Raw genomic sequence first — 12514 nt, 5'->3', positions numbered from 1 at the left:
AATTTCTTGGCATTGAGGTTGCATATTCCCCTAGAGGATATATTTTGTCACAGATGAAGCTTGTTGCAGATATATGTTCTAAGTCTGGGATTTCTGATGATAAGAAAGTAGAGACTCCCGAGGTTATTAATGCCAAATTGCGGTTGGAGGATGGGGTTCTTCTGGAAGATCCCACACCTTACAGACAACTCATTGGGTCTCCTACCTATTTAACCATCACCAGACCAGATATCACTCATGCGGTTCACTCAGTTAGCGAATTTCAGCATGCTCCTACATCTGTGCATATGAGTGTTGTTTTTCGAATCATCCGCTACATTCGGAATACTATCAATAAAGGGTTATTTCTATTCTCCTCTTCTTCCTTGAATCTTCTTGCTTATACTGATGCGGATTGTGGAGGTAATCCCAATGATCGAGTCTCAACTACTGGTTTTTGTGTCTTTTTAGGGGACTCTTTGATTGCCTGGCGATGCAAGAAGCAGCAGAAAGTTTCACTATCATCCACTGAAGCTGAGTACCGGGCTATGGCAACCACGACAATGGAACTTGTATGGCTTCGCAGTTTGCTTAAAGACATAGGAGTTGATATTACCGAAGCCTCAAAGCTATGTTGCGACAACAAGAGTGCCATCTATATTGCGAGCAACCATACTTTTCATGAACGTACAAAACATATCGAAATGGATTGCCACTATGTTCGTGACGAATTCTTACGAGGAACTATTGTTCTTCCATATGTCACTTCAGAATATCAGTTGGCGGACTTCTTCACTAAAGCTCTTCCGGCTCCTCGCTTCATGTTTCTTCTTGGCAAACTTTCTGTCATTTCCCCGTAAAGTTTGAGGGGGGGTGTTAAAATGTATCTAATATATATATATATATATATATATATATATATATATATATATATATATATATATACTGTATATTACATCAATACCCGATAGGGGTATTTTTGTAATTTCACATAGTTGTTTTAGAAAACAACTATTTTCGAATTTCATAAAATGTAATTTTCTTTTTTTATTTTTTAGAATTCTTTTTTGTATTTTTTGAGGACTAAAAGGGGCTCCAACCATAGAGTCGTTGGGAGCCCCCTTTTGGCTCTCCTTTTGAGGCCCTTTGGCCCTCCTTTTTCCTCCTCTCCCTCTTGTATAAATAGGGGTGAACCCCTTGTGTATTTCCATTCTTGAGAGCTTTCTCTCTTCTCAATAAGAGGCTTTTTATATTATTGCCTTCTTAAAGGCTTGTGCTCGTATTGTCCCTTTGCGGACTTGTGATATTGTCTCTTTTATTCATTGTTGTAAGTGCTTGTATGCACTTTTTATATTTTCGCAATATCTCATTACACATACAACCACATACGAAATTTGAATGTTTTTCGCACAAGCAACTCAAACATTTTGTTCAATAACACATGACAATATATATATATATATATATATATATATATATATATATATATATATTGTTTGGCCAACCGAACCCAGCTGACCCATTCGGTTGGGCCTGACAATATATAACCTGCCCAGCCGAACTAACAGGTCATGCTGCCACCCAGCTGAACCTGGTTCGGCTGGGTCGGCAACACCCTACCATCACAATACAATTTTTTATACATCTCAAATTTTTTTTTTGTGAATACTATATATATTGGGTCTGCCAGGCCTGCACCAGCCCAACCGATTGGCTGGGCTGGGCCTGACAGGGCCAAGCCCAGCTCGGCTGGACTGCCAGGCAGCCCAGCTGCATACCAGCAAGCGAAAAAAAAAACATTTTATATATTCATTTTTTTTAACAGTATGCAAGCCCACTGGACTATACCAGATACAGTCCAACCGAGTGGCTGGCCTGACAGGGGCTGCCAGGCCTGCACCAGCCGAGACACTCAAAACCCAGAAAATAATTTATATATAAAGTCCCTGTCAAATATGCATGCATGTACAGGTTTTAAAAATTCAGGCATTCATGTGTATGCACATTCAAACTCAATCATGCATATATTAACAGATTTCACCATTAAGAAGCATGTGTATGCTGATTTTTACATTCAAAATTTCACGTGAATCTAAAAGGAATATATTGACATGGAACATGCAACAATACATGATGTTCTAACATGAACAATAATTAAAAACAGAATTTTTGTTTTAACATGACATTAAGCATACACAAAAAAATTTCTAACTACATGAAGATCACATTATATTTTTCTTTTTCAAAACTTTAGAATACTAGATCTGGACCAGATCTGGGCATGTTTAATACATGGCAGATCTGTCCAGCTCTATGGGTCTACGGCACATTAAATATATACATAGATATATATAAACATATATATGTATATACATATACATATTTATAATCCAAAATAGATTTTGAAAAGGGGAAACACTTTAATTTCAATGTACATCTTAGAGTAAATATTCAGATTTACTCTTCTCTCATGAGTTTTTACTAAAACCTTGCATAGAAAACCGATCTATGCTCTTTTTCTCATTCTAAACAAGAGAAAGAACCTGTATCTTTTTTTGTAGTTAGAGAAAAATGTGAAAATCGATGGAGGATGGATCGTTCTCCTCCTTGCTCTCCTTGCTCTCCTTGCTCTCCTTCCTCTTCCTCCTCCCCTTTCTCCTCTTTCTCTCTATTTCTCTTTCTTATTCTCTTTTTTTTTAGCTATAAATAGGTGAAAAGGGGGGTGACGCCCCCTCTTATCCATCCATCCCTTCTAGAGAGGGCTGGAGGCTAATCCCTAATTGGGACTTTCTTTCTCACTCTTCTTTCCAAAAATTTTAAAACTCTTTCATGTTGACTTTTCAAATCTTCTTTCCTAATTCAATTAAACTTTCTCAAACCTTCTTTACCTTTCTTAAACCTATTAAGGACTCTACTAAGGAGTCCTAATTAGTTTGCAAAAATTGAAAATTGAAATTAATTACAATTAACTAATTAATTATTTATTATTTATTAATAATTAAATATCCAAAAAATTTCAGAGGGTACTTTATCCCCTTGGGAGTCTTTTTAACTCTAGTTATCTTCAATTTAAATATAACAAATCGAATTTAAAGCTGTATTTTCATTGGGTATGGGTTTTGGATCCAGATCTGGATCCAAGATCCAAATCCATATCCAAACCCCAACTGGATCCTAGGCTGGATCAATTCCTAATTAATGTGGGTCTTGGATAGAGTCCAGATCCATATTAATTTGGATCAAAAGCATTAGATCCAGTCTGATCCAAATTCAAACCCAGCCCGTCGAGGCCATCTTTTTTGAAAAATTGTGATTTTTGGGTCAGTCGTAGCCCGAATTCAGAAAATTAAAATATTGTTGGACTCAGAATTTTGAGACGCATCTAACGGCATGCACTTCGAATTTTGCTTCTGAAATTCGCCTGAATTTAACCCAAATTTTGCTTGAATTTAAAGGTTAAAAATAAAACTTTTTATCACATTTCAGTTGGCTCGTTTAGATCTTGTTGATGAGACCTGGGCCAAACCCAAACCCAAACTCAAAGGACATACATCTATCACAAGGTTTTACCGATTTTTCTCCGACACTTGGCCAAATTTTTGAAATCTCGAATTTGACTAAGTATGAAAATACACGATATTACACTTGAGTTGGATAATATGGGTTTGGAAAGGGTTTGGATTTGGTTATAGGGATAACTACGGTGATTACTTTGGAATAAGCTTACGGAATAAACATGGTCAATAACAAATACAAAATAAAGGTTTGACCCACTTATTCTAGTACAAAGACTTGGTCCAATTGTCCCACTAAATCGTCACATTCTACTCAACGTTACATGAGAACCTACTCTAAATGAAAAAATAGAAGCAAAAAATTGAGAATAACTAGGACTATAAGGGTAAAAGATTAAACTAGCAAGATCTACAACTAAAAGCTTTAAAAGATTAATCTAGCAAAATCTGGAAAGTCTAAAAATACCATCTAAGAAGGTAAAGACTAAACTTACTCATCTAGCATCCAATAGCTTCGCCTTTGAAAATTGGGATTCTCCTCTCCATGAGCATAATAGCAGTTTAATGCATCAATGTTCCCTACCTAGCCAGATACAAAGCAAGAAACATTTTAAGTTTTCATACTGTAAAAGATTCAGTATTAGATATAATAAACAATTATTTATATGACATTTCTAAATTCAAAATAACTGACAAAACACAATTGTGATGCCTGCAACCCTTTGCTTAGTATAGTGGAATCTTCCACCAAGTGTTTCCCAATTCAATCTATATGTCAAAATGTCTTGAAAAAACTTTTGATAAAAAAGATAAGGGGGGGGGGGAATTGATCAGGAAATCCAACAACAGAGAAACCTAAAAAACACGTGATCTAAAAAGGCCACAAACTACGACTGAGAAATAAAAGTGTTGCATCGCTTCCAACAAGTGACACATCATGGCAAGAATGTAAACAAAGTTATTAATACCTCCACATATATATATATATAGAGAGAGAGAGAGATATGTTAGAACCCTTGCGATCAAACAGTTGTCATAATGTAGGAAAAAGAACATGGATTGAATTTATTATGGCTATCAATCAGGTATGAGGTAAACGGTTTTGATGCTTCACGCAATGTGTGTTCTTATTCTAAACTAGCACAACTGTTGAATTGAAAAGATTCACTGGTCAACATTAGGGAGTAGATGCACGAGGTACATCCTATCATTAATGTGTGAGTGTATATATAAGGGACCGTCCAACCAAAGGAAGGTCCAAAATCTACAACCAATGACGATCGGACAGCTCTCCTTCTCCAATGTTTGAGAATTTCATCGATTGGACCATATATATTTGTTCTTTATAATTTATTTAGAAAACAATATGTTTTACATGAAGACTTTACAACATCTAGACATGTTTTTGGAAAAACGTGAAAAATCAATGGCTCACAATGCATTTAAAATTTTACAATACAAAGTATTGTGGGACGTTAATTTTTAGCGTTTTCAAAAACGCATCTGATATCAAAAATTAATAAACATGCCGCTTACGAAATGAATGATAAAAATCCAACATATATATATTATATATAAACATGATGAGAATATATATTTGTTTGATTGATGAAAAACTCAATCATATATATATATATATATATATATATATATATATATATATATATATATATATATATATATAACCAACAACGATGCCTATCTACATGCATACAGACTACAGAGAGCTTTGGCATAATGTAATCCTAGAGCCCTTCAACAAACCCCCAATGCATGGCTTCCCAAGTAGGTTTTCTATGTACTATCTGTTTCTTGACATACGCATTTATAGTAATGACTTCTGTTACTACGATATGAAATTGTGGATTTAACAACCAAAATTCACGTGAAACCTATAGTCGATAATTGAAGTTCCACAAGCATTCACCATGAATGCCAACAAATGACCAATACTGAACCTCCAGCCAGGGCACACTATCAAAAAATATGACTCATCCATTATATTGAAGATAAAATATAAAAACAAGATTTATCTAGTGCAACGGTTGGTTGGCAAGATAATGACACTGATGCAAAAACAAGTGCATTTCAACTAAAAACAAGCAGACAGTACTACGGGACCAGGTTATGTTCATCCGCAGCTAACCTTCAGCCTTTCATGTGCTTCCCCAACAGTTCTTCCATCCCTTTTTTTCCGCCAATTATAACCATCCTTCCGGAAAAAACGAAGTATTCGCCGGTTGAACAGGAACAAAGAGCCGCCTGTAGGGAATAAAAACAAAAAGACAAGAGAGGCAATGAAAATCGGTGCTAAAAAAATCACATCAAGATACTAATAAAGAACATAATCGTAGATAACTAGACACCATCAATCATCAGATGGCAAAGAGACTAACTTTTTAAGATACGAAAGCAAGAATAGAACCATGACAGGAAAGAAATTACTTTAAGATGCTAAGCAATAATAGAACCATAGGTATTCATAATCGTAACCACCAATCATCAAGATGGGAAAGAATTAACTTTAAGATGCTAAGCAAGAATAGAGTCATAGATATTTATACACCAAAAATCAACAAGATGGGAAACAAAATTAACTCACTTGGTGGCGTATTTGGAGCTGCTGGAGTGATCCTGAACCTCTCATGATTCTGTAAAATAAACAGTACCTCTGCCGGCTTCAGCCAACGCTGCTGAGCTTCTTGTAGAAGTTCATTGAAATCAAATTCTGCAGGCACAAACAAACAGAAAGTAAAAAAACGCAAAGCCTTTGAGAATTCGCCAGAAATCAATTGTTAACACCTGTAGCACATGCCAATATTAGGATTGTGATTCATTAATTGAAGAGAGGCTACGACTTGCAACTAATCATCACCGACAAAACAAACAAAAGAAAGGAAGTTAAAACAAAAGCAATACATCAAATAAACACTTGATGCAAACCAACCGCACTTCCATCACAACCAACACCACCCATCAACAGATCAAACAATCCCAACTCCACATGCCAATATTAGGATTGTGATTCATTAATTGAAGAGAGGCTACGACTTGCAACTAATCATCACCGACAAAACAAACAAAAGAAAGGAAGTTAAAACAAAAGCAATACATCAAATAAACACTTGATGCAAACCAACCGCACTTCCATCACAACCAACACCACCCATCGACAGATCAAACAATCCCAACTCCACAAAACCCAAATTTCACGATGACCACCGTCTCGAAATCCACCGAAAAAACCCAATAAGTCAAATTTAACGATAACCCACTACACAAATCAACCGGAAACATGCAAAACGTTTGCCAAAAAAAAGTAAAAAATTTAAATCAAACAAAACAAAAAAATACCATCTTTAGAGAACTGCATGATACTCAATAATATTGGAGCAAGAAACCGAGGATCAGTGCACCAGAGGCAGAGAGAAATCCGCCAAATTGCAAGAATGGTAAAAGAAACGAGGGGGTTTTGTAACAATGAAGCGACAAAAGTAAATGTTGGTGGTCGTGTTTGGATGAACGGAACTCTCTTTTCATCTTCCATCCTATGGGAAGGTACACAAGTCACTGCAGAGCCGCCAGAAGAAGGGCGTTTGTTTGGTGGGAAGGAATTTATCAAGAAAGTGAGTTGCCGACGTTGAAGGAGAAATTACCGAAATGGGCCTGAACCCATGGTCAAGGCCTAAAATGTATACTTGGCTAGCAAAAGAGTAGAACGAGCCGAGCTAAGTTTGAGCTCGTAATGAGCCCGAGCTACTCGAGCACGAGCTGGCTTGTTTAAAAAAATATCAATTGTTCAAAATTGAAAGACCCTGACCCTGTTTGAAGCTAGTTTTATTTATTGTGTATATATAAAGTTAAGCATATTTTATAAAGAAGAATCTTGCTTTTACTTTTAATTAAGTAATATGGTCATGAAAAAAAATTATTTAGAGGCGAATCTTGCTTTTATTTCAAAGTGATTCATTTCTCACGAGCTGGATAAAAAAAATATAAAATGTTCAAAATTGAAAGACCCTGACCTTGTTTGGATCTAATTTTATTTATTGTCTACATATATAAATTTAAGAATATTTTAAAAAGAAGAAACTTGCCTTTACTTTTAAGTAAGTAATATGATTATAGAGAGAGAAGCCAACCTTTTGCTTCTAATTTCAAAGATAGGCTTCACATTTCTGATATTACAAATATGGGTCAATTTTTTTGTTAAAATGTTAAACAAAGACCTACATTTATTATTATCCTGTTAAATCACAAGTCAAATTACAACATTAACATTCATCATTAAGAGTTGTTTACTTTTTTTCTTTTTTATGAGGATAAATGAGTACTTTTTAATTTTCAAGGGATAATACTACAACAAACAAAAAAGAAAACATGTTTTCCAAGACCATAGATGTTGACTTGAGGTCTCTATTTGACAGTTTTCAAAAAAAGCTTGCTCATATTTGAAATTTCAGAAACTTGAAGTCCATATTTTAAATTAACGGCAAAAAGTTAGCCACTAAATAAAATGATCCAAAAAATAAATGATAAGACCTGCGGTACTTGTTTACATTCGAACTTTGTCCACCATGAACCATGAGTACGGGTGTCAACGGGTCTGGTTTTGTAAAACCTCTAAATTTTAGAGATATTAAATAAATAAAAAATTAACTTTACTTTTTACTTTAAAAATTTGCTTTTATTTTTTAAATATCAATTTTAAGTATTTTATATGTTTAATTATATATTTCTAACTAATAAACGTAAAATGATCATTTCAACCGTCTCTTTAAATAAAATATTAAAATGATCACGAAAAGTAATTGTTTGAAAGAGGGTCACAACCTCATCTGTTTTTAATGTCTTTTGAACTTAACTAGACACTGTTTGGTAATTTTTGAAATAAATTCAAATAAAAGGTATTTTAGTCATTGTAATCAAAAATAATATTTAGAATATTCAATCTATCGATCGAACTAATTATTTTAGTGAATTATGACTCATCTAAGTGTTATCAAAGTTTTTTTAACCTAATTAGATGTATTTTGATAGTTTCAGAAAAAAAAATTATTAAAAAGGCATTTTAGTTATAAAATAATTTACGAGAAACACTTTAAATCAATAAATTGCTCTTTTTGAAAATACTGAAATCCCTAAACTACTTAAATTTAAAACCAAGTCTGATTTCACCTGGATCCAAACCGAACCGGACCCGTTGACACCCCTAATGACAATGGCCCGATTGGATAATTGGGTCAGACCCACAACATCCAAGTGGCATATGGACAAGGGTTGGTTTTTCAAATTTATAAACCACACTTTATCCTACCCAAGTTCTTACTAAGAATCAAAATTTTCAATGTAAAATGTTTTACTGGGTCCCAGTCCGGACGTTTATTGGCACACTTCCTCCCAGACTGAGTTCCATATATATAAAGTGCGGTTCCACTGTTCCTGGTTTAGAAAATGGTTCCGATAATGGGATCTGATCTGGATCCTTTGTCTTGCTTCAAGCTGGATTCCATTTTATTTTCCATGTGAAAGCTAGAAAACGAGCAAGATCCAAATGGGTCCAATCACATGTTATCTTTCTTTGGTTCCATCTAATCGGGTCTGACTCTAAATCTAGAAATATCTGGCCCGTGCATCGGATTTTTCACATAAGGTAAATGAATATACGTTCAAAACATAACCGTACTGTCCTTGTAAGTGGTGCTTTTTTTTTCAATGCCTCACAAATTTGCCAAAAGCCCCCCACGTACAAAATTCTGAATCTGTGATTTTTTTACATTTTTTCTATGCAAACCTCCTATTGATTTTCACACTTTATAAATTCATCAAATTTACCTTTTTGACCTCAAAAACTAATCATACATTTTTCAAAATATCAAAAAGTATTTTAGTTATTTTCATATGGTTGAATTCATCTACTTTTAAATACAATTAATTTAACGTTAGATTAACTAGAACATGAGAACTAATGTTTGAACCACAATTTTCATGGATTTTTTGTACTTTCATTTGAATCTAACCGTACTGATATGATGTACATGTTTGGTTTTATAAGAACTTGCTCTTGAATCATCAGATTTTGATGCATAAATAAGATTTTTTTAAGGCTTTAAAATCAATAGCTCATAATCTTAATAGATATTTAAGCATTCAAAAATTATATTTTTTATAAAAAATACACTATCCAATGGTTGATTCTTAGTACATTTACCATGCCAAGCACACGCACATGATTGGATTTGCCAATAAAAGTGTTGAAAATGCTCATATTTCTAGTTCTCATATTCTAGTGCCTATATATAGAGAGAGAGTAGAGCGTAATAGGTGATTAAGCACCTACTTGATCATGTGGTTGTCCGCTTGATGGATGGTTTGCTCAAAAACAAAAAAAACAAAAACGGTCAAAAATGGGTCAAAACACTCTCAAAAGGGCATTAACTGTGCTTTTTGAGCACCACTAAAGGTTAGACCTTTAGCGAGACTAAAAAAGGCCGCTAAATATCCAAAAGGATGAGCGCACCATTAAAATTTCGTAATGATGTGCACATCCTAAAGCTTTTAGCGGCACTTCTTGGGCATCGCTAAAGGGTATTTTAATCAAAAACTTATTTTTGATGATTTTTTTTTCATGTGACCATCCATCATGCGTGTGATAAACGGTTTGCTTGATTAAGTAGGTGCTCAAGTACTTACGCTCTATTATATATATATATATGAACCTCCTGACATTAGTATGCATATCTTATGAACATCTTAATATGGTTAAAATCATTGAGAAGATTATCAATATATATATATATATATGCGAACGTCAGAAAGTTAACAATATATTTGTGCAAACGTCAGGATGTTCACCACATATTTGTGTGAACATCAGAAAGTTCACAACATATTTGTGCGAACATTAAGAGGTTTGTATGCAAGCGCCAAAGGAGGTTTGCATATATATATATATATATATATATACAACTAAACTATGTAAACCAACATAAACTGTCTGATCTAAAGTTCTCACGATTCTTATGTTACCCTAACCCACCCATGATCTCTCTCTCTCACCCGGTAAAAAATAAAATTTTTATTATTTTTACATTGAAAAATTCTAGGTCCCAAGTCTGGTATAAAATTTCACAAACTATACCTGGATCGTTGTATTAATCGGACCTTTGGGTCCGAACCCGAGTCTTTATCGGGCCTTCTTATTTGTCACCATACCCGAACCCTATAGGGTTTGGTGCGGGTAAACCCAACCCGTTGATACCCGTAATTGTCATTAAGACAAAACCTGGATCCTATCAGATTCTATTCGGATGGGCATTGGTTGTGCGAACACTCGTATTGGATCGGGTCAGATGGGACCCCCATCCCCCCCAATTCATACCTGAATCGTGCTTCAATCTTTACGGTTGTTTTGTCCACTAGATCGTGATCGTGCTTTCATCACCATTCAAGACAATCAAACTTCGAATATTCCCTAAAGTATGGGACCAGACCTAGCCTGGCTGTCCTGGCAACGTAAAACTCCATGAGCTTACCCCCTTGAAGAGTTGTGGTACTTATATGCTCAAAATGTGGAAGAAAATGAGGAAGAATAGAGCCAGTTTGTGGGGCCTATATTAGAGAAGTGAAAGAATACAAAGCTTGGGCTAACGTTTTTGCCATATTTTCCACAACTTTAATAGGGGTGTTTGATTGTTATCCTGATTTCGGCGTCCCGTCCACGTTACATGCAAACACGGTAAAAAAAAGAGTCATACGTTGGAAACTATCAGATCTCAAGTGGTCCAACTATTTATTCAGGATTTTAATTGCAGAGATAAATAAATAGTCAAGTACTTTCTCGCTGCAATCAAACATCTCTACCAACGGGGGCTCGCTTGTCTGGTAGGAGCAGCTAGTGCACGTCACCTTGTGTTGAGAGGTTGCAGGTTCAAAACCCAATGGTATAGTAGTATAACTGGTAAGGGTCTACCTAACCCCAGCTTGCCTTTATAAAAAAAAATCTCTAGTAAATGAGCCACATGACCTGAGCTTGCCTTGTTTTGCTCAATACGAGTTTGAGTTTGAGCTTGAGCTTAGTCTTTCATGAGACCGAGTTGACTCATTATGATTTATGAACGCGAGCCAAGCTTGAGCCAACACATCTGAACTTCAGAGAGTTTGACAAGGAAAAGAAGTGGGCTCCAAAAGTTGTTGGCGTTATTTTTTTACTCCATAGAATGACAATACAAAGAAACGAGCTCTTAATTTCTTGTATATAAGAGATCAAATGAGATAGTTGGATGATTACGTCGCACTATCATGACCAAAGGGTCCCGGTTCGAATCCCACAAAGACTATCCCCCAGGTTGCTAAAAAAACCAAGACCATATATATAAATTGTACTCAGCAACTAATTTATTTACTTTTTCTTTAATAGAATAGAAAATTTTGTTAAACCATTTAAAACCTGCAATGCAAGTGATGAGAAGTCACAGCAGTAGGATCATAGAGAGTTTACAACATAGAAAACAAACCGAATTACACTGGACCAGTTCTGTTGAAATCGATGTAATCAATTCTTCGAGTGCCCCAACAGTTACCCGCAGTGAGCATTGCAGAATCCGATGAAGTTGGATAGGATTCATGGTTTGATCTTCAAATGATCTTCAGTTCGTCTCCTTCCAAGTTTGTCAGTAGGCCAGATATAGCAACAAAAGCCACAGAGTTCTCTATTTCTTCCCCTTCTAAATCACTCAGCCAAACCAAGATCCTTAATTTATTTACTTGATATTAAACCATATACATCTTTCAAAATATATACGAATTTTAGCTTCGCGAGCCTATTTAAGCTAAATGAGTTTGCTTTACGAGTCTGAAAATAACTGATTGTTGAGACAAACCAAGCCGAGATACAAGTGACTTGGTTTGTTACCAGTCCAACCCACAACCTTGTCCATGCCAAATTTAACGTACAAGTAGTTTATGGAGCTTAGTGCTCATTCATTTTTCCTTTATTTCTTTTGATCAATAATGAACCT

At 35.1% G+C, this 12514-nt stretch overlaps 1 protein-coding gene across 3 annotated transcripts in view; it reads right to left on the bottom strand.

Annotated features, from left to right (window-relative positions):
- Window positions 1-7064, bottom strand: part of LOC149833431 (calmodulin-binding transcription activator 4-like) — an 86191-nt gene extending 79127 nt beyond the window's left edge. For all 3 annotated transcript variants that reach the window (XM_090015120.1, XM_090015122.1, XM_090015121.1), the window contains exons 1-4: window positions 6849-7064; window positions 6097-6222; window positions 5641-5756; window positions 3989-4077 (exon numbers count right to left, since the gene is read on the bottom strand). In XM_090015120.1, coding sequence (XP_089871246.1) covers window positions 3989-4077; window positions 5641-5756; window positions 6097-6222; window positions 6849-7041 — 524 coding nt within the window. In that variant the 5' untranslated portion in view covers window positions 7042-7064. The remainder of the gene's footprint in view (window positions 1-3988; window positions 4078-5640; window positions 5757-6096; window positions 6223-6848) is intronic.
- Window positions 7065-12514: the final 5450 nt, after the last annotated feature.

The sequence above is a fragment of the Nuphar pumila genome, chromosome 7, assembly GCF_984573655.1.
Source record: "Nuphar pumila chromosome 7, dmNupPumi1.hap1.1, whole genome shotgun sequence".
Lineage (NCBI taxonomy): Eukaryota > Viridiplantae > Streptophyta > Magnoliopsida > Nymphaeales > Nymphaeaceae > Nuphar > Nuphar pumila.
Note: the sequence above shows the minus strand (reverse complement) of the source record. Positions and strands in the feature narration are given on the sequence as shown.